At 45.2% G+C, this 19,148-nt stretch overlaps 1 protein-coding gene and 1 pseudogene across 2 annotated transcripts; both read left to right on the top strand.

The window, feature by feature from the left end:
• The window catches only part of LOC121090648, an 80,269-nt pseudogene that overhangs the window by 12,916 nt on the left and 48,205 nt on the right, over positions 1-19,148 (top strand).
• LOC121089874 (tudor domain-containing protein 6-like) lies at positions 7,844-19,099 on the top strand. 2 transcript variants are annotated; one of them, XM_040597591.1, is made up of 5 exons: positions 7,844-14,456; positions 14,914-15,032; positions 16,115-16,204; positions 17,021-17,074; positions 18,687-19,099. In XM_040597591.1, the coding sequence occupies exons 1-5, from the start codon at positions 7,868-7,870 to the stop codon at positions 18,798-18,800; spliced, it is 6,966 nt and encodes a 2,321-aa protein (XP_040453525.1). In that variant the 5' UTR covers positions 7,844-7,867; the 3' UTR covers positions 18,801-19,099. The 2 variants fall into 2 exon arrangements, with proteins under 2 accessions (XP_040453525.1, XP_040453526.1); XM_040597592.1 differs by having other exon boundaries at positions 17,017-17,074.

Raw genomic sequence — 19,148 nt, 5'->3', positions numbered from 1 at the left:
CATTCATTTAATAAATATCGGTACCCCCAAATTCTTGGCAGTCTGGAAAAATCAACTTGCTACTGTTGCCCTGGCTAATTTTCAAACACATTTCACGTTGCTGAGTCACCTGTTTTATTACAGTATACAAGTTCTGCCCTATCAATTTCTGGTTTAGACTTTTATATAAATTATCAGCTCCCCAATACATCTTATTATGTTCTATTACGGCTGTGGTCCATATTAAATTGGATGGTACCACTATACGACCATCCCTCAAATAAGTCCACTTATTTATTTTATCATTCATATCCTGAATTACCTTTAAGTTTTCTTTAGAATAATTTGGCTCCTGATCTGTACTTACAGTTTGGATTTTTACCCTCTGGTATTAAGGATAATTCATGGTCGGCCAGGCGGTTTCCAATTTCTAAATCAGTGCCTCAATGGGCCATCTTATGTTCTTCCTTCCTGGACGACCCTCTTATAACAGAGGGGGCCATTCCTCACATCGAGGTCTGGCATGGCACATGTCCCCACCGCTCAACGCCTACTGGGTTGCAGCCAGCAGCAGAGCTCAAGATTCTTCTTGGTGGCAAACACCGAGGCCAACCCAGTCTTGCCCTTGATTGTGGTAGGAGGCACCTGACCAACCTTATTCCTTGTACTTCGTTGTCAATGCAGTTTCATCTGCACATCCCATAACAAGTCACAGTCATGGTAAAACACAGATTTACATTAGTAGAACTACTACAGAGTGTATTTTATTTTCGTTTTTTTATGCAATATCCCCCACAGCCTTGCTGACCAAGGGATATTGTTTTACCTGAATTAGGCAGGCCTCCCGTTTATCATTTTTACTGTAACAGGGAAAGCATTTTTCCCTTTACCTGGGATTTACTTCCAGATATACCGGTTAAAGATTTCTTTTACTTCAGAGAGGTCTTCTCTTCCACTTAAAGGTTTCAGGATATTTTCCTGGTGGCCAGCAGCTCCCACAACTGTAACAAATTCTTTTCACTGAAGTTTAACACCAAATAAGTTAGTTTTGTATTCACCAACTTTCCTACATTACAATTACCTAGTAACAAACAACTCGAACCTTTATCCAGTCCTATTCACAACCAACTTTCCAACATCTAAATTTCCCATCAGAGATTCACCTTTACTCTCCTCAGACCCGCTGCCTGCCCTAGAGGGGCCGGTACCGGTCCTGTTGTGCTGCCAATGCTGCAGCAATTGGGCTGACATTGTCAGGTCCTTCTGCTCAATTGTCAGCAACAGCAACCCCCTCCTCCTCACCATCAGAAGGACTGGAGCAGGAGATGCTCTTCCTGCTCTGCAGGTTACACAAGCCTGCCTCTGCAGCAGCACTTCTGTTTTAACTCTTTCTTACCCTGAATGCAAATCTGCTACTTGTTGCTTTAAGTCTCTGTTATTACATATCAGCCTTTGCAGGCAAACAGCAAACACCCTGCCATGCGTCCAGCAGGACTCAGTCGCACCTTCGAGGGGGTACGGGGTTTGTACAAACTCACCCCAATACTTTAACACTTTCACAGGGTCTTTGACTCTCCACCCCCCCCCGGCTTCAGATCTTACATACATTAACACAAGTTTTTATCTTACAACATGTTTCATTCTGGTTGCTGCACAGAAAGAACCACAACCTCAGCGCTCTCTATTTTTTTTTTTTTTTTTTTTTTTACACAAATATTTCAACAAGAACTTCCTTAAAGCTATTAAACAGGTACACCAAAAACCTAAAATTTTAACCAGAGGACTAACGGTGCCCCAAAGAGAATGTGGATCAAGGCCTTGCTCATTAGCCTCTCCATTTTGTACCTCCGTAACACTAAAACCTTTAAGACCGCCATATAAGTATTACTCTGACAACTGTGTTTGCCTGTTTATCTTAGAAAATTTCAGTATTTCTTTACAATCCATTAAGCACAGGCATAATTACACACATTTATTTTAGGATACTTCTGTGCCTCCCACAATTTTAGCCTATAAGAAGACGCTGTTTAAGCATCATATTAACTCAGGTTAACCAGCAGCAGCTTCAGTATTCGAATGGAAAGCCACAGACGTGTTCACAGTCACCAAAAAAATATCCCTGCAAATAAATCTACAAATCAGTTACTGAACTTGGCTTTGTATTGTGGAGCTGAATTGGAGCAATGCCACTGTCAGCTGAAATTAAGCAAAGTGCTCCATCCCCCCACAGGCAGAGTAGAGCTAGTTTTGCATACAACGTGGACATCCTGTCCACAGCACAGGTGTTTAATCTTACAAATCTCCTTCTGCTGCATCACCCTACCTGCACGACACTGACGCAGCCTCAGATCCTCATGTAAATATACTATAGTAATGCAACTTACATAAAGCAAGACACTGAGTACAGTTTTGTTTGGGTGGTGGTTTTTTTTTTTTGCGTTTTTTTTTTTTTTTACCTATCCTTTTCTAGAGCCATAATCAAAGATCAGGTGATGTTAATCCCACACTCCTCCTGTCACACAAACATCTCAGCACACATTACTTCATCCCATTTCCCTTCTCTCCATACTGCAGCAAAGTTTTTTCTTATTCACATTTCCACCAGCAGACCCTCCAATATCCTTCCAGTGACTCAAAACACATCCTAACGGGCTTTTCTTTAAAATCCCACCACTCTGTTTTCCTCCCATTTTTCCAGCTTACACTCACAGAACACACTTATCACTTACAGAATTACTACTTACAAAACGCAACACACAGGTATCTTTCTACAGCAACACCAAGAGCTCACTATTATTATAAAAAAATATAGCCGAAATCACAGTAACAATTATCAAAGTCAAATTCCACATTCCATAAATCCGGTAACCAAAATAAGCAACACTGCAGCAAATAAGCTTTATAAGCAAACTTGCCAGGTTCCAGATGGCAATTAAATGCCGATAAAACCCAAACAGAACCAGAAGTATACTTAGGGTGTCAGCCACAGAAGTATACCTGAGTTTTCCAGACCAGACGTATACTTGAGAAACTAGTTCCCAAGCACACCCAGATGTATACCCGAGAAACTAGTTCCCAAGCATACCCAGATGTATACCCGAGAAACTAGTTCCCAAGCATACCCAGATGTATACCTGAGAAACTAGTTCCCAAGCATACCCAGATGTATACCTGAGAAACTAGTTCCCAAGCACACCCAGACGTATACCCGAGAAACTAGTTCCCAAGCATACCCAGACGTATACCTGAGAAACTAGTTCCCAAGCATACCCAGATGTATACCTGAGAAACTAGTTCCCAAGCATACCCAGACGTATACCTGAGAAACTAGTTCCCAAGCATACCCAGATGTTACCCTGCGGAAATCAATTTTCTCGTCTTACGGGTAACCCCAGATTACCGGTAATACCAGAACACAGCAATAAAGAATACTATCACTTACAGGAGATGGGATTCTTGTCTGCCTCCGCAGTGATCCGATGAGTTCGGGAGTCCCTCCGGGAAAATCCCGGGGGTACCCAAGGGAGTCCACTTCCCAGCGGGTCCTACGGTCAGGCAGAGAGCCGTCCCATCTGGGGTGCCAGATTGTTTCAAAGAACGTCTTCAGAATTTCTTAGTGATTAAGTATTCTTTATTGTCGGTGCCGGGCGTACGGGGGATCCTTCCACCAATCGTACACACCCAGAGGGGCAGATTATCTTATATTTATATAATGAAACAATGAATATTCCATTAACGCCTATACATATTCATTACCTGAACCCGCCTACCCTCGCTTCGTATGCTAATTAGCTTATCAGTCTTTCACGCTTGCGCAGATTCTTCCAAAAACTGTGGGCCGGGGTCTTTAGAATGTGGGCAGTGGTCTATGGGAGGAAGGCTGTAGGTCTTCCTCATGGTGTACTTTTCACCTTTTGCTCATTTGCAGTGTTCTTATCGGTCTGAGGTAATTTATGCCCTTGCTGGCCATCTGCTTTTCTTGCTTAATTATTTCTTTTACCCTTATCTGTCCTCTCCTGCTGAAGTGTTCCGCTAAAGTTTTAACACAGAAGGTCAGCAGATAGGCGGATGTCTAACAAAGGATAACAGAACAGACACCACAGGTAGATGAGTAACATGTGGCGGTACATGATATCTACAATTGTTACAGTGGCTCACAAACATAATGTTTATTCTTTAATTCTATTCTAAAGTTCGTTCACACTACATCACTTTGAAGCATATGCTTTAGTTATTCTAGAAGCAGTAGGTTTCCCTCCAGGTCTTGGCCCTTCTCTTTGCTTTCACTGCTGTGTTTCAAAAGTGATGAGTTGGCAGACTTGTAGAAATCTTTCCCAGGGTTTTTTTACAATACCCCTTGTAGTTTTACTCAAAGACATCCAGCTGTCCCGTTATCTCCTTGGTAGGGCAACTTGCTTTGCAGGTAAGGAGGACAGCTCCCATGGCAGAGATTTGCAACTTTCTTGTCTGAACAGTCTATATGATCTTTCAGACATTTTAACCCCTTTGTCGCTATACAATCACAAGCCTGTTTATGCATTACAATGAATATTTTATGAATACAAACTTGACCATATTATTTACAGCTTATTCACATCACAAGCCTGCCTCTGCAACAGCACTTTTGTTTTAACTCTTTCTTACCCTGAATGCAAATCTGCTACTTGTTGCTTTAAGTCTGTGTTATTACATATCAGCCTTTGCAGGCCAACAGCAAACACCCTGCCATGCATCCAGCGTGACTCAGCCGCACCTTCGAGGGGGTACGGGGGTTTGTACAAACTCACCCCAATACCCTAACACTTTCACAAGGTCTTTGATTCTCCAACCCACCCCCCACCCCCCTCAGGTTTTACATACATTAGTACAAGTTTTTATCTTACAACGTGTTTTATTCTGGTTGCTCCACAGAAGGAACCGCAACCTGAGCTTTTTAACACAAAAATTTCAACAAGAACATCTTTCTAGTTTAGGTCTCAGGTTTTTTCCTATCCTTTTCTAGAGCCATAATCAAAGATCAGGTGATGTTAATCCCGCACTCTTTCTAGTGCTAGTACCATAGGATCCCGAGGGGGTACTAATCCACAGTCCTTTTGCCACTCAGGTTTGTCCTGGAGGACGAAGAACATATCTGCATACGATACTTCGTCCCATTTTCCCTCTCTTCTCAGAAACAACATTAATCGCAGGAGAGTGTTATAATCTAACGTTCCTCCCTCCTGAGGCCATTTCGCATCACTCCAATTTATACAAAGGCCACCACTGATTACAATATTTAATCCATTTCCTTCTATTTTCGGTACCACCATGTCCTACGATATCACTCTAATGTTTTAATATGCAACCCAAGGGCGATTTTTCACAGGGCTTACTCCTTCCATTTCCCATTTTACAATTTTAATTACTTTGTTTTTCTCTGGCCGCCTTAGCCACCCAAGGTCGGAAACGCGGATAGAGCTCCTTACTCGTTTTGCACTCAAACGCGCGTCTCAAGCACTCTTGCACTCACACTCAGTCAAAATAATTAAGCTATACACGGAAAATCAAAATGCGCATCTCAATCACACCATTCACACTCTCCGGGCAGCCCGCAGTCACACAAGCAGTATGTTATACGGTACCATGCACTTATGTACAACTTTTAGGAACACTGACAGTTCACAAAGTATGCATTTCAATGAACAATTGCCAAAAAACAAACAACAAACAAACCCCCAAATTTTTCCTGGTCTTAAGCAGAGTGTTAAGTTTTCTGCTATTTGCCACGGATTACCAGAATATTAATATTTTTCAACATACATTTCATAACTCCAAGTTTTGAACATGTAACAAGACAACACATATAACAAACAAGACACAGAGCGCTATTTCAGTTGTTACATTCTAGGAATTCCCCAATTCTTAAGACAACCTAAAGGAAGTTTTTAGCTACCCCCTTTTTCTTTTTTTTTTTTTTTTCCCCTCTTTTTTTTTTCCTACGCAAAAGTTTCCCTTTTACTTTTGCTATGAGGTCCCTCTTGTTCCTGTGAGATTCCGCCTTATTCCGTCCCGCCCCCCGCTTTCCGTCACGAGGCCTCCGGGCTTTTAGGAATGGCAGTCACCTCGGGTTTGCTCGATCTGCCCTCAAGATCGCTAGCGGCCACCCCTCGGTCAGCAAACCCCCTCCCAAGGTACCTTTCCTCCTGGGGACTGCGCTGCGCGCCGGACGTCTCCGTGCGTCTCACCAGCCGCCCCGTTTCTAAACATACCGTTTTATCCGCGGATCCAGGGGTTTTTCTTCTGCTCCCGGGGGAACAGCTGAGAAGAGGAGGCTCCTCCGAGAAAATCTCCCGGGGCGCGCCTAGGAGCGTCCGCTCCGCAGCTGGTCCCTCGGCCGAGCAGAAATCCTCCTGGCTGGCTCGCCAAAACTGACGTGTGGAATTAGACTCTATAACTCGAAAGTTATAAAGTAGGTATGTTTATTGCGCACAGATGCACGGGGGATCGCTCCACCACAAGCGTGCATGCCCGAAGTGACGAACCATCTCACATTTATACAATGAAACAAATGAATATTCAATTAACGCCTATACATATTCGTTACCTAAACCCCGCTTCGTATGTTAATTAGCTTATCAGTCCGTTTCCTGGAATGTGGTGGTCTTGCAGGTTTGTAGGTGATTCATGTTCTTGTGACCATCCCATCTTCTCCAGCAAGGAGACTTAGCACTCCCTCCTTCTAGATAGCATTTGAATGTCTCTCATCTTTTCTCATTCTCTTTTAAATAGCCCCTTTGTTAGAGAAAGAAGGGCAGGCGTCTCCCCGTCTCCCCTTTGTTAGAGGAAGAGGGGCAGGCGTCTCCTCAAAAACTGTAGTTGTCTCCTCAGAGCTTTGTGCGTATGTGACCAGACACCGCACCCATGACCAGTCACCATACCCACATTCCTTGAGCAGACATATACAATCACAATCGATGTCCATTGTCCCCATTTCACACTATTTCTTCATATCAGCAGAGCCCAACAGATGGAAGGGATCCGTGTGCCTGGCAGGGCTGTCTGGAGGCGGCCACCAAACAGGGCACCCTCGGTGGCCGCTGCTCAAGGCCCTGGGCCGTTTCGCTCGCCTGCGGCAGCCCCATCCCTGGACAGGCCAGCCCCGGCCGCCGCTGTCCCTCAGGCCGGTGTCCCTCTACCCGGTGTCGCAGGCGGCTAAGCCAGCCCCCGCCTGGGAGAGGCAGATGTGTTGTGCCACAAAGGGAGAGGGCGGCCTCCCCCTCAGGCAGGCTGGCGGCAGGGCCCGGCCCGGCCCGGCCCGCCCCTCAGAGCCCCCGGCAGACGGGCTCCCAGAGCGCGGCGGGAGCGGCCGTGGTTCCCGCGCTCCGCGCCCTGCCCCCCTTGGAGGGCTGCGAGTCTCCTTAGACACCGCCACACCCCACCCTCACACTGCCGCCACGCGGCTGGCCAATAGTCGCCAAGTCCTGCGCGTACGCCCCGCCTAGCCCTCCCGCTCTAGCCAATGGGAGCCAAGCGGGCTCGGCGGGCTCGCACCTCACCCCGCCCCACCGGCCGCGGCCGCGGAGCGCTCCACCCTGGAGGGGACAGATCCCGAAGGCTCTGGGCTGAGCCCCGCGGCCCCAGCGTGCCCCGGAGATAACCTCCGAGCAGTCTGCCTGTAGCAGGAGTAGCCCAGTGATTTAGCCCGCTCCGCGCCCTCCTGTGCCCCCTTTCCCACCCCCCGCGGGGATGAAAAATGGACTCGCCCACTTGGGCGGCCACGTAACGGTACCCCCGCGGGTCACGTGGGCGGCGCGTGCTATATGAGGCCGAGAGGGGGGCGGCGGTGCGCAGTTGCCGCGCATCGTGTGGGTGGTGAAAGCGGGTCGCGAGGGGGGGAGGAGAGGCTGCGATGAGCTCCGGGCCGGGGATGCTCAGACCCGGCTCCACCGTGTCCCTTCGGGTCTGCACTGTGGGCCTGCGCCCGGAGGTGCCCGTCGTGCGCCTGTGGGGGCTGCCAGCCGAGCGCAGCGCTGAGTATGGCCGCCTCCACCGTGAGCTGCAGGCGGCGGCTTGGCAGCGGCTGGCGGCTGGCGGGGTCGAGCTGCGCGTTGGCGACCTGGGCCTGGTGGAGGTGGTGGGGGTCTGGTACCGCTGCTCTGTGGTGAGTCGCTGCGGCCGCGACTACCGTGTGTTCCTGCTCGATGAGGGCTGCACGATGCCTGCGTCCGCCGATTACCTGGCGAGGGGCCACCGGGAGCTGTTCCAGCTGCGGCCCGCGGTGCTGGGCTGTGTTGTGGCCAACTTGGTGCCCTCAGGAGGCCCCCGGGGGGCGGCCTGCGGGGACATGCCGGTCTCCAGCTGGGCGGTGGAAGCTATGGAGTTCCTCAGCCACCTGCATGGCAAGGAGGTGGCTGGCCTGGTGCAGGAGGTGGTGGTGCCGCAGGTCATAGTGCTGGAGCTGCCCCAGCTGGTGAGCCAGATGCAGTGCCTGGGCCTGGCCAGGCAGGTAGCTCCCAGCTGGTTCTGCCAGGTGCTCAGGCACTGTCTGTCTTACAGCAACTTAAGGAGCCAACTTAGGCTGCAGCCTCCGGCACATTCCCATGTCTTTTCAGCGGTGCCGCAGCTTCTCAATGTTTTGCATGTGTATCGGCCTCTGTGGCCTGCCTTGGATTACTTTTACCCGCAGCTTCAGTTGGGTGTGACAGAGCCTGTCCTAGTGACCCATGTTGCTGACCCCCACCACATCTACTGCCAGTTGCAGAGCCTGTCCCAGGAGATCCGTTGCCTTTCTGATACCATGTGCCACATTTATGACCGGTGGGGGCAGGATTTACTACCCAAAGTGGGCTCACCGTGTGCTGCGCGGGGCACAGATGGCCAGTGGTACCGTGCGCTCCTGCTGGAGCTTATGGCTGGGGGGCAGAACCAGCAAGTGGCGCTGGTGATCTTTGTGGACTGTGGCAGGAAGGAGACTGTGGCCAGAGCTAACCTGCGCCATTTGCCTGTCGAGTGTTTTCGCATGCCTGTGGTGACCTACGCGTGTGCTCTTCAGGGTATCTCAGATGGGGGTTGTGGCTGGTCCCCATCGCAGATCGATGAGCTGAAAGCATTGGTGCTAGGCAAAGGAGTGAGTGCTCACATCGAAGCCTTTAACTCCGTTGAGCATCTCTATTATGTGAGTCTGTATGGAGAAAACGGTGTCAACTTGAACAATTTCTTTGGGGTGCGGGCTCACAGCCTAGTCAGCAGCCGTGTGCAGGTCAGCCAGACTGAGGCTCAGGAGCAGCTGGAAGTAGAAGAACCAAAATTGCCACCAGGATCACCTGTTGCTTTAACACACAGAGATTTGGCCTCTGTTCCTGTAAGTGATGTGCTTCTGAATTTGGGTGCATTCCATGATGTGCAGGTCTCCCACCTCCGAGACCCCTCAGAGTTCTGGCTGCAGCTCTATGAGCATCGCCAGCTCTTCAGGCAGCTGAGGCAGCACATGTGGAATTTTTACTCCCATGCCAGCAAGGAGGATAGTGCTGGGTGGGACCTACAGCCTGGATCCTTTTGTTGTGCTAGTGGGAAAGAAGGTGTCTTCTATCGAGCAGTGATCACCAGGGTGCTGCACAGTGGGGTGGAAGTACACCTGGTGGACAGGGGCAATACGGAAACTGTAGATCCTTGTGTGGTAAAGGAGCTGCTTCCTCAGTTCAAGGAACTACCTGCTTTAGCTCTCAGGTGTTGTTTGGCAGGTGTCCCCTCTCTGAGAGGGAGCTGGAGTAAAGAATCTGTGTCTGCATTCAGAGAGACTGTACTGAACAAAGGACTAAAGGTTCATTTTTTGAGTGTGCAGGGTGACAAATACATGGTTGAAATTTTTGTCCAGTCTCAGTCAGGAGAGAAAAGTGTAAGTAAACTCCTGGCCCAGGCAGCGTATGCTGAATACCAGAGGAGTGAAATACCCAAGACTTGCCAGAAGCCATCTGATAAGGCTGTGAGCCAGGCCTCTTCCCTAGCATCTGCTGGAGAGGAAACCCAAAGAATTGCAGAGAAGAGGCTCAGAGAAGAGTCTGGCCTAAAGAGAAGTGATAGAGCACTTAATCCTTCTATAGCTCCCATAGTCAGGGAGCACCCTGTTGCAGCCGTTCACAGTTCTGAAAGTAGCGAATCTCTTCCTGCTCCTAAGTATGAGGCCAAGGAAAACCTGCCCATCTCTTGGAGACAGAGTGATGTAGAAATGAAGGCAGGTTCCCCTTACGGATGTCATATAGAAGTGGGCAGTACAGTTAATGTTGTTGTGTCATATGTTGAAAATCCTAGTTGTTTTTGGTGTCAGTTTAGAAATTGCCATGACCTTCAGGTATTAATGGCTGAAATTCAGGAGTATTGTAAAAATCTGTCCCACCCACATGCTTGGCCAAATTCCGTATGTTTAGCCCAGTACTCGAGGGATAAGAAGTGGTACAGGGCTTCAGTTATTAGTGAAGTTCCTTCTGCAGGAAAAGTCGAAGTCATATATGTTGACTATGGCAACAGAGAGCTGGTCTCTCTAACAAACCTCCGCTTAGCTGATGAACGGTTTCTTAGGTTAGAGGCTCAGGCTTTCAGGTGCAGCCTTTACAACTTAATCCAACCAAATGGTCAGGATCCTTTTGCTTGGGATGAAGAAGCGATTCAGGCTTTTGAGGAGTTTGTTGATACTTCGTTATTGTACTCTGAACTGAAGTGTACAATATTTGCCTTGGCTTCCATAAACAATACAGAGCTGTTTAACATTGTAGATCTAAGGACACCTTTTCAGAGTGCTTGCCAGTTTCTGATAGAGAGAGGTGTGGCCAGAGGTTTATCCCCTCAAAAGCCTCTGGTATCCTCAGTTCAGCTTCACTCTTACTATTATTCTGGGCACAATATAAAAGTTGGGAGTGAGGAAGATGTTTATATTACACATGTTGAGGATCCATGGACATTTTACTGCCAACTTGAAAGGTGTGCAGGTGTCTTAGCACAGCTTGCTGATAACATCAGTTGCCTAAGTAAAACACTGACCAGCTTAGAAACCTTGCAAAAGTCTGGGAGCTTGTGTCTAGCAAAGTATACTGACAATCACTGGTACAGGGGAGTAATTATGAAAACCAAACCTAATACAGAAGTCTTCTTTGTGGATTTTGGAAATGCAGAGACAATAGAGAAAGATCATCTGCTTCCTTTACCCAGTGATGCTTGTGATATTGTGCTGTTGCCAGTGCAGGCCATAAAGTGTTCCTTATCTGATATACCTTGTGTTTCCAAAGAAGCTACAGCATGGTTTAAACAAGCTGTCCTAGAAAAGCAATTAAAAGCAACGGTAATAGCAAAGGAACCCAATGGTAAACTGTTGATTGAGCTGTTTGATGGTGATACTGTCATTAGTGCAAAACTGAAGGAGGAGTTTGGCTTAGTAAATGATACAGGACTGTGTAGGCAGGTAGAAAATGAAACATCATGCTTTAGAAATACAGATGTGAATGAAACTGCAGAGTCCCCTTTAAATGGTAGACTTCTTGAAGGAAACAAATGGAGATCTGATGCCCAGGGAGGAGGGAAGAGTAGCAAAAAGCTCTTCGAAGATGTAAACCTTTTCCAGCCTGCTAAGGGAGATTTGGCAGCTGGATTACTAGAATCTGATGAAATGCTTAGCAGTCAGAAGGATGCTGCTTTAAGTAAAGTGGGGGAGGAGTCTCTGCTCTCTGCCCAGATGGATACACAGTCAAGTATTAAATCTGATGCTGAAGGCGGATGTATAACACTGACAAATGCATCTGACCTACTGCAACAGAAGATAGTGCCAGCTCTTAAAGCGTTAGTGTATGTGTCTCATGTAAATGATCCGCTGGATTTTTATGTTCAACTAGAAAGTGACAAGGCTCAGCTTAATAGCATTTCAGAAAGCTTAAACAGCAGGACACAAGCAAAGAACACTTGTGGACAACTTTTCCAAGCAGGAGACTTAATCAGTGCTGTTTATTCAGAAGACAGCCTGTGGTATCGAGCTGTAGTAAAAGAGAAGACTTCTGACAATTTGATAAGTATACAATATATTGATTATGGTAATACTTCGGTAATTAATGTTGATGAAGCACACAGACTCCCTGAAGACTTGTCATCTATTCCAGCAATAAGTATTCATTGCTTCCTAGGTGGACTTAAAAACACTGACTGGACAGAGAAAGCAGTGCTTTACTTCACCAAGAGAACAAGCGAAGTTCTGCTAACCTGTGAATTTGTAGAGAAGGTACAGGATAAGTGGGAAGTTATTCTCAGTGACCATCAAGGTCTAATAACAGTGGATTTAGCTGATGAAAATCTTGCAAGTAGGGAAAGATCTTGTTCAATGGAAATACTTGAAAGAAGAGAGAACAGTGGTGTGATAACCATGTGTGAACCTTTGCCTCCTCAGGCACAAAATGAAATTTCCTGTGTAAGTGATTGTAAATCATTTACCTGGAAGCTTCCAGAGGCAGGTCAGACCGTAAAAGTCTATGTCACAGTGGTAAGTGGTCCAGAATACTTTTGGAGTCAGAGTGCTGATACCGAAGACATGCGCTACATAGAGCAGAAAATAGAGGAAGCTGAAAACCTTGGACTAAACTCTTTGAATGACTGTAGATCTTGTCTTAAAAGCGGTGATATTTGTCTAGCAAAATATAGTCAAGATGGGCAGTTCTACAGAGCTAAAGTTAGTAGTGTAAAATGTGACAACATAGTTGTTAGGCATGTGGATTGTGGAACTGAGGAAGCTGTTAGCATGGAGGTGGTCAGACAGATTCCATGTGAATTGCTCAAAGTCCCTAATCAAGCATTTGCTTGCTGCCTGTCAGGTTTCAGTTCCTCAGAGGGCTCATGGCTTAGTGAAGCAGAAGAGAAGTTTTATGATATGACCAAAGACCTTTTATTAGAAGCTGAAGTAATAGAAACTCGGGAAGATAAAGCTTCTGAAATCCCTCTGTGTGTTGTCAAGCTGGAAGCTTCTGGTAAGAGTATTAATGAAGAGATGAAGCCTTTTTGGAAGGCTAATAAAGGAACATGTGCCAATGCATTCTCAAACCTTGAGAACTTCTTAAAGGAAAGCAGATGTCCAAAGAGTGATATGGGTCTTTTTCTTGAAAGAGAAGCTACTGCTGTTTGTGGATCAGCTCAAGAAGAAAGTGAAAGTGCTTTACTGTGTTCTGAACCTTGCCTGGGTGTAACTTCTGAGTATTTAAATACTGTAGAAGCAAATGGGTCAGTGGGAGCTGTTGAGTGTCTGTCTGGGAAGGCTGGTGATGGGTGTGAAACAGCTGAGAATCAAATCAACTTTGATAGAGGGAGATGTCTGTCTGAAGGAGAGAGTGATAACAACGTGTTACTAGAACCAGTGAGAAGCTGCAGTCTTTGTATTTTGGGGAGTGAAGTGAAAGCTGCGGAACAAGAATTATCCAAAGTACTGTTTCAAGAGGATGCTGAGCTGAAAGCAGAACTGACAGGCAGTGCTTCAGCAGCCAGCCTTTCCCTAGGAAGCAAACAAGAAGAACTGGAAAAACTGCCAGTGCTGCAGGTACAGTGCTCTTCAAGTGATGAAACAGGGACATTAGTAGAACGGGATCGATTACAAATGCACTCTTTGTATGATGATCTGAGAGAGTTCGTACAGGAGCTAGAGATGCTTCCAGTGCAGTCCTCCTCTAGTGTAGAAACTAAGGAAGCTCTGGAAGCAGAATCCCTTGAAATGCAGGCAGCTTCGGGCAGCAAAGCAAGAGAGAAGTCATTGGAACAGGCATCGTTTGAGCTGCCAGTTGTGGGTGAGGAGACAGGGGAGTTGGCAGCTCTGAAATTTCCTGAAGTCTTACCATCACTTAATGAGAGAGAGAACTTAATGCCTTCAGTTAGCAGTGGAGAGAAGACAGTAGCATTGATTCAGTCTGATGTTCAGCTTTCTTTGGGAGAGAAGGTGAAGAAACTGGAATTGAATTTGTCTAGAATCCATAAAGCAGAAGCTATAAAAGAAGACTGGATGGACATAGAGTCTCTTCCCCTAAGGCTGTCTTCTGGTGGTAGATGTGAGAAACAACTGCACCGGAAGCTCGGTGACATACTACTGTCGATGCTAGGTGCTGCAACTGAGTGGCTGCTGGAACTGGTGCAGCCTGATGAGAAGTCATCTCAGGAGGATGAGGAGTCATCATCATTAGGGTTGCTGGAACACACTGCACTGCAAAGTTCTACAAATAGTGGAAGTCTATCTCCATTTCTTCAAAAAAACATAGTGCGTCAGCAGCCTGTTTGCACCGTAAAATCCTGTGACTGCAAAGTTGAGAAACACAAGGAGTGGCAGAAGAAGAAAGATGACTGTTCTGTGGAAGAATGGCTGAAACAAGGCTTGACTGACTTAATTAAAGAATGTGGAAATGCACGTGTGCAGTCTTCAGACTGTAAGCCTGGGGATGAAGAAGCAGAAGATAAGCAAAATGAGATCTCTGCTGAGTGCGGTGCAGGTAGAGTATCTGATTTTAAAGAGTTAGATGATATGTTGTGCACATTCAAACATGAGAATAGCTTTCTTGTAGAAACTTAACTTTTATTCCCTAATAAGTTACTATATTAATCTTAATATCCGTATGCTATGATGAGTTAAGGATGCCACACTAAGTGTAGTTATCTTGGGGATAATATGACAGTCTAACAAACTAATCTTACTTTGAGATTTTAATGATTCTATGATTAGAAATTATTTCTGAACTTGAAATGAATATTCAAGACTGTTCAGGATGACAGATTTTAAAATTTCAAAGATTTATTAAATAAAAGTAATTTGGAGAGGGGGCAGGAGAGTATGGGAGCAGGGTTGCGAGGGATGTGAGGTATTCGGAGGGGTGGTTTTTGTGTTTTGTGGGAATTTTTTTGTGTGGGTCACACACACACCCCTTCATCGATATGTCATTATTTTTGTAGAACACAATGAGTACACTCGTCATCTGGAGGGCTTTGCTGTTGGTTCCAAATGTGTGGTGTGGAGCTCTCCAAAATGGTGCAAGGCTGTCATTTTGGAGGTGTCTGAAAAAGGTACCAAGGTAAGCATGGTTTGAATACTCTTTCTGCATTCTTTCAGTGTGGCCCTTCTTTGGGCTTTCTCCAAACTTTGAATATTGTACAGAATTTGTTACAGAATTTCAGATTTAGTATTGCAAAGGCCAATTCTGTAGTTCTTGCAGAGAGACAGCAGTGTCTCAAACTGAGTGGAGGCTGTATGTCAACACTTGATCTTCCCTTCACATCTTATTCCCCCTGCCTTCACAGGGAAGACTGAAGGGTCTGACTCCCCTTTGAGATAGGTGCTCACGTGTGTGGTTCCATCTAGCCTGCAAGTTAATGCTCTGCTGTGAAGCTGCGTTACTATTAAATAATCATGAGACTGGATGTTGTTTTACTGATGTTTTGAGGAACTGGTGCTAAACAGTAGAAACTTGGGAAGACACTTAAATTACACTGTAATTAGTAACAAATACACAGCTATTCCTACTTCAGTGAAACGTGTATTGAATTAGTGATTGGTGGGAGTTAACTTTAACAGTAGATTATAATCTAATGGGCTGCCTTATTCTACTGTTAAGCTATGGGATAAATGAGAAGTTTTCCTCCAGTTTGGGGGGGGAGTGTGTGTGTGTACACATACGCACAGGCTTTGTACTTCAAGTCATAATTTAAGGTTGCAAGTCCAAAAGATCATTTAATATAAGTAACTTTTTGGCATTCAATCTTTTTGGAAGATTGAATGCCTGAGATCACGGAAGCCAGCTCTTTTGCTAGTAGATTCCTTGGGTATCTAAAGCTAACCTCAGCTGTATTTAGATGAGTGTCAGATATGTAGTGATACCCCTGTTCATCAGTTTCCTACCAGTTCTGATCTAGTAGGTGTTTTCCAACCTTCCTCTCTCATCATAATTAGATTAGAAGCCCAGGAGAGCCTTGAGCAGATTTGGTAGTGATACTCAGCCTTATTAGAGGTTAACTTGCTCTTCCTTGCAAGACCTAGACTGAAAGCCTTCTCAAAGTACAGTCATCAGCTGGCTTTTCCTACTACTGTGTCTTACTTACTGAGTGCGTTCTCAGGATCTGCTGCCATACTAGATGGGATTTGGCTCTGTCTGTACAGGTCTTGAATCTCTCCAGTGGCAATGAGGAGATGGTGGATCCTGAGAATGTCTGGAGTGGTATTCCTGACTGGCCTTGCGGATCATCTGAGGTACGGCAGTGTGGTGGTGCACTGGGCAGAACAGTACTATGGTGGTTTTTTTCTTTCAGAAAGGGTCCTCTGAGTTTAGTTGTGATTGTTCCTGTGTCACCAAGAGAATAGAAAGGCAAAGTAGCGTTAATCTGTGCATCCATGCCAACTGCTAGAAGCACAGTCTTTTTCTTTAAGACATCATCTTGTCCTTCCTTCTGTAATGGATCTTTATGGAGACTATAGAAGTTTGTGTTAATCTATTATATAGCTGATATGTAAACTAGTTATATTAACTATTTGTATAGATTTATATAAACTGCCAGCCGTTTGGCCTGAGAACTGAATTCAGTCTGGAAACAGATCAATGAAAACAGCTTGAAGGAAGAGACGTTAATGGAAGACTGCTATTAATTGGGAACCATAGAACAATGCCAATATGCAGCTTTTGACAGATCGTGCTAATAGAGCATGTAACTGACTGGTAAATGACAAAATACTTCTATTACAAGGTCATTAGGAAATGATAGGAAGGTTTTCACCAGTGTTCTTCATTAAGTACCAACAAATGAAAAACTCAGTCTGGATCCTAAAACTCAGGTTGCCAGCCATGCTACCGACAATAACAGAAGGAATTTCAAGTTAATTTTTCACGGCAGTTTTGATATCAAAGTGAAAAGTGGGTAGAAGACTTCTGTAGTGGGTTAAAAGAGAGGGGGAAACAGTGGTAAATAGGGGTCCAGCAGTGCTGATGTTCCACTGAGGGGCTTCCTCTATGACTAGACTGTTACATTATAAGTGCCAGCTTCCTAACAGAATCCCCTTTTGCTTAGGCAGTACCACCTGCAACAGAAAACTTGCAGTCCTTACCAGAGGAGTCCTTACTTGAAGGTAAGATCACCTTAAACCTCCCAAAGAAGGTTGTATACTCAGTGTTTGGATGCTTTCTGAATCTTCTAGAAAATATTTTAGAGAATACAGTTGAAATACTTCTTTTGAGCTTATGTATTTACTCTAATACTGTTCTTGTGACTTTTCATAGTAACATTAGTTTAGGTACTGTCAGTTTAATGGTGAATACATGAAATGAAAGCTGCTACCCTGTCTTGATTAGGAATCAGTTTAGTATTTATTCAACCTAGTGGATTGAGCCTCTTGGGCAAGTTGGGGTGGTACACCTAAGTTACAGGTTTTGGTAGGGTTTTGAGCATTGGCCACTAACATGCAACTCTTGCTCGCATTTCTGAGGCAAGGTAAGGAACTGCTAGGCAGACTCTACTAAACATTGTTGTTTTGAATTTGAATGCCTCTATACCTTACATGGATCTTGCTCCATGAATGTAAACCCATACTAATACCACCTGAGTTGTTGTAAGGCTAGTCTGTGAACAGTGCACGTACATCTGTATTGTTACTTGACATTTTTGAAGTGTTACTGGTGAACTCCTATTCTGTGTACCAAAGAAAATAGTATACAGGTTCTTTGTTTCTTTGTGATTATACTATTTTCATAATCTATGGAATCATAGAGTAGTTTTGGTTGAAAGGGACCTTTGGAGGTGCTCAAGGCAGGGTCAACGAGATGAGGTTGCTTAGGGCCTTCCTCCCAGGTCTGGAATCCGTCCAAGGACAGAGATGCCAGAACCTCTCTGGGCAACTTGTTCCAGTGTTTGACCAGTAGTTGCCTGATAGAGACTGAACTACACTTAGGTAGAGATGGCGTTTGTGTTTTCACAGATTTGTTAATTGTGTTTTGGCACAACTGTACAGAAAGCTGACTGGTTTATGGGTAACAAATAATGAAGTCTGTCACACTGATCTAGTTACCTGTTAGGCAAAGAAGTACTTAAAAGAATGTGTTCAAAATGCTAAACTAGTGAATCTACAAATCCTTCCTCAATTGTATCACTCAAGTGCAGGATTATTCTTGATCTTGCTGTTTCTGGTTTTGATGATACTTTTACAGTTTTTACCACATCATTATAGGGTGGTTTTTTTCTCCTCTTTGGTTGCTAATTATTATTGTCCAGATTTGTCCATTCCTTGTGTTTCTTAAATACTTTGCATGGTATTAGTTTATGCACCCTCTCAGCAACAGCACAGAAAAGGTTAGCTAACAACATGAAACCATGTGGCACAGAACTGGATCTTGCTGCACACATGGGCTGCTGACTGGAAAGGCAGTTTGAATAGAAAGTACCTGACCCACAGGATGCAAAACCTCCTGCAGTGGCTTATGCTAAACCTGCTGAGGGATGGAGTGGCTTGAACTCCTAACTGAAATCTGGGAGCACTTCTTGCTTCACCTTCTTGGGCAGTACTCTTGTTTCAACTGCGTTGTCTTTCTACGATAACTTTGCCTAAGTGTAGTCTTTTCATACGGTCCAATATGTTTGATGACATTAGTTTGAAGCCTTGTAGAGCTATGCCTTTAAACATGTATAAAAGCATTAACAACTATAGAAACATTTTGATGGGTCTAATCTATTTTTATTCCCTGTAGAAAAGCAGAGCAGCTGCAGTTCAGCTAATTCTGAAGATCCTCATGTCTGCCAGCATTTCTGAAACCAAGTTACACGCTCAGAACACGAAGCCAACCAAGCACCATTTGGCTTGAAGTCTTGTATTTGGTGGTGTTAAAATCAATGGAAGGAGGAGCTGGAATAGATCAGTATATGCCAGCCCAAGCTTTGTCTTTTGTATATGACTTGTGTTCTTTCCCTATATGTAAGCCCAAATGCTGGATGCATGCTAAGACTCTTTCTTTGACTGTACTACTGCAGTTAGATGTAGCTATGCACGTTCTGCAGTTACTGGTTCTGTTTTGACCCTAACAGCTCTCTAGAGCACCGTGAGTTACGGTGAATGCTTTGAAGCATCCCACAGTTGTGTACAAAATAAAACTTGCATTTCTGACATGGCCTTAACCCCACTAATGAGATACCAAGCATTTCCTATAATTATG

Source organism: Falco naumanni, chromosome 6, assembly GCF_017639655.2.
Source record: "Falco naumanni isolate bFalNau1 chromosome 6, bFalNau1.pat, whole genome shotgun sequence".
NCBI classification, from domain to species: domain Eukaryota; kingdom Metazoa; phylum Chordata; class Aves; order Falconiformes; family Falconidae; genus Falco; species Falco naumanni.
Note: the sequence above shows the minus strand (reverse complement) of the source record. Positions and strands in the feature narration are given on the sequence as shown.

What these genes read in the sequence shown, in the direction of transcription:
- LOC121089874 (XM_040597591.1), top strand. Translation starts at nt 7,868, where the DNA reads ATGAGCTCCGGGCCGGGGATGCTCAGACCCGGCTCCACCGTGTCCCTT. An exon ending in TGTCTGAAAAAGGTACCAAG is followed by an intron (nt 15,033 to 16,114) that starts GTAAGCATGGTT and finishes CTGTCTGTACAG; the next exon opens with GTCTTGAATCTCTCCAGTGG. An exon ending in AGAGGAGTCCTTACTTGAAG is followed by an intron (nt 17,075 to 18,686) that starts GTAAGATCACCT and finishes TATTCCCTGTAG; the next exon opens with AAAAGCAGAGCAGCTGCAGT.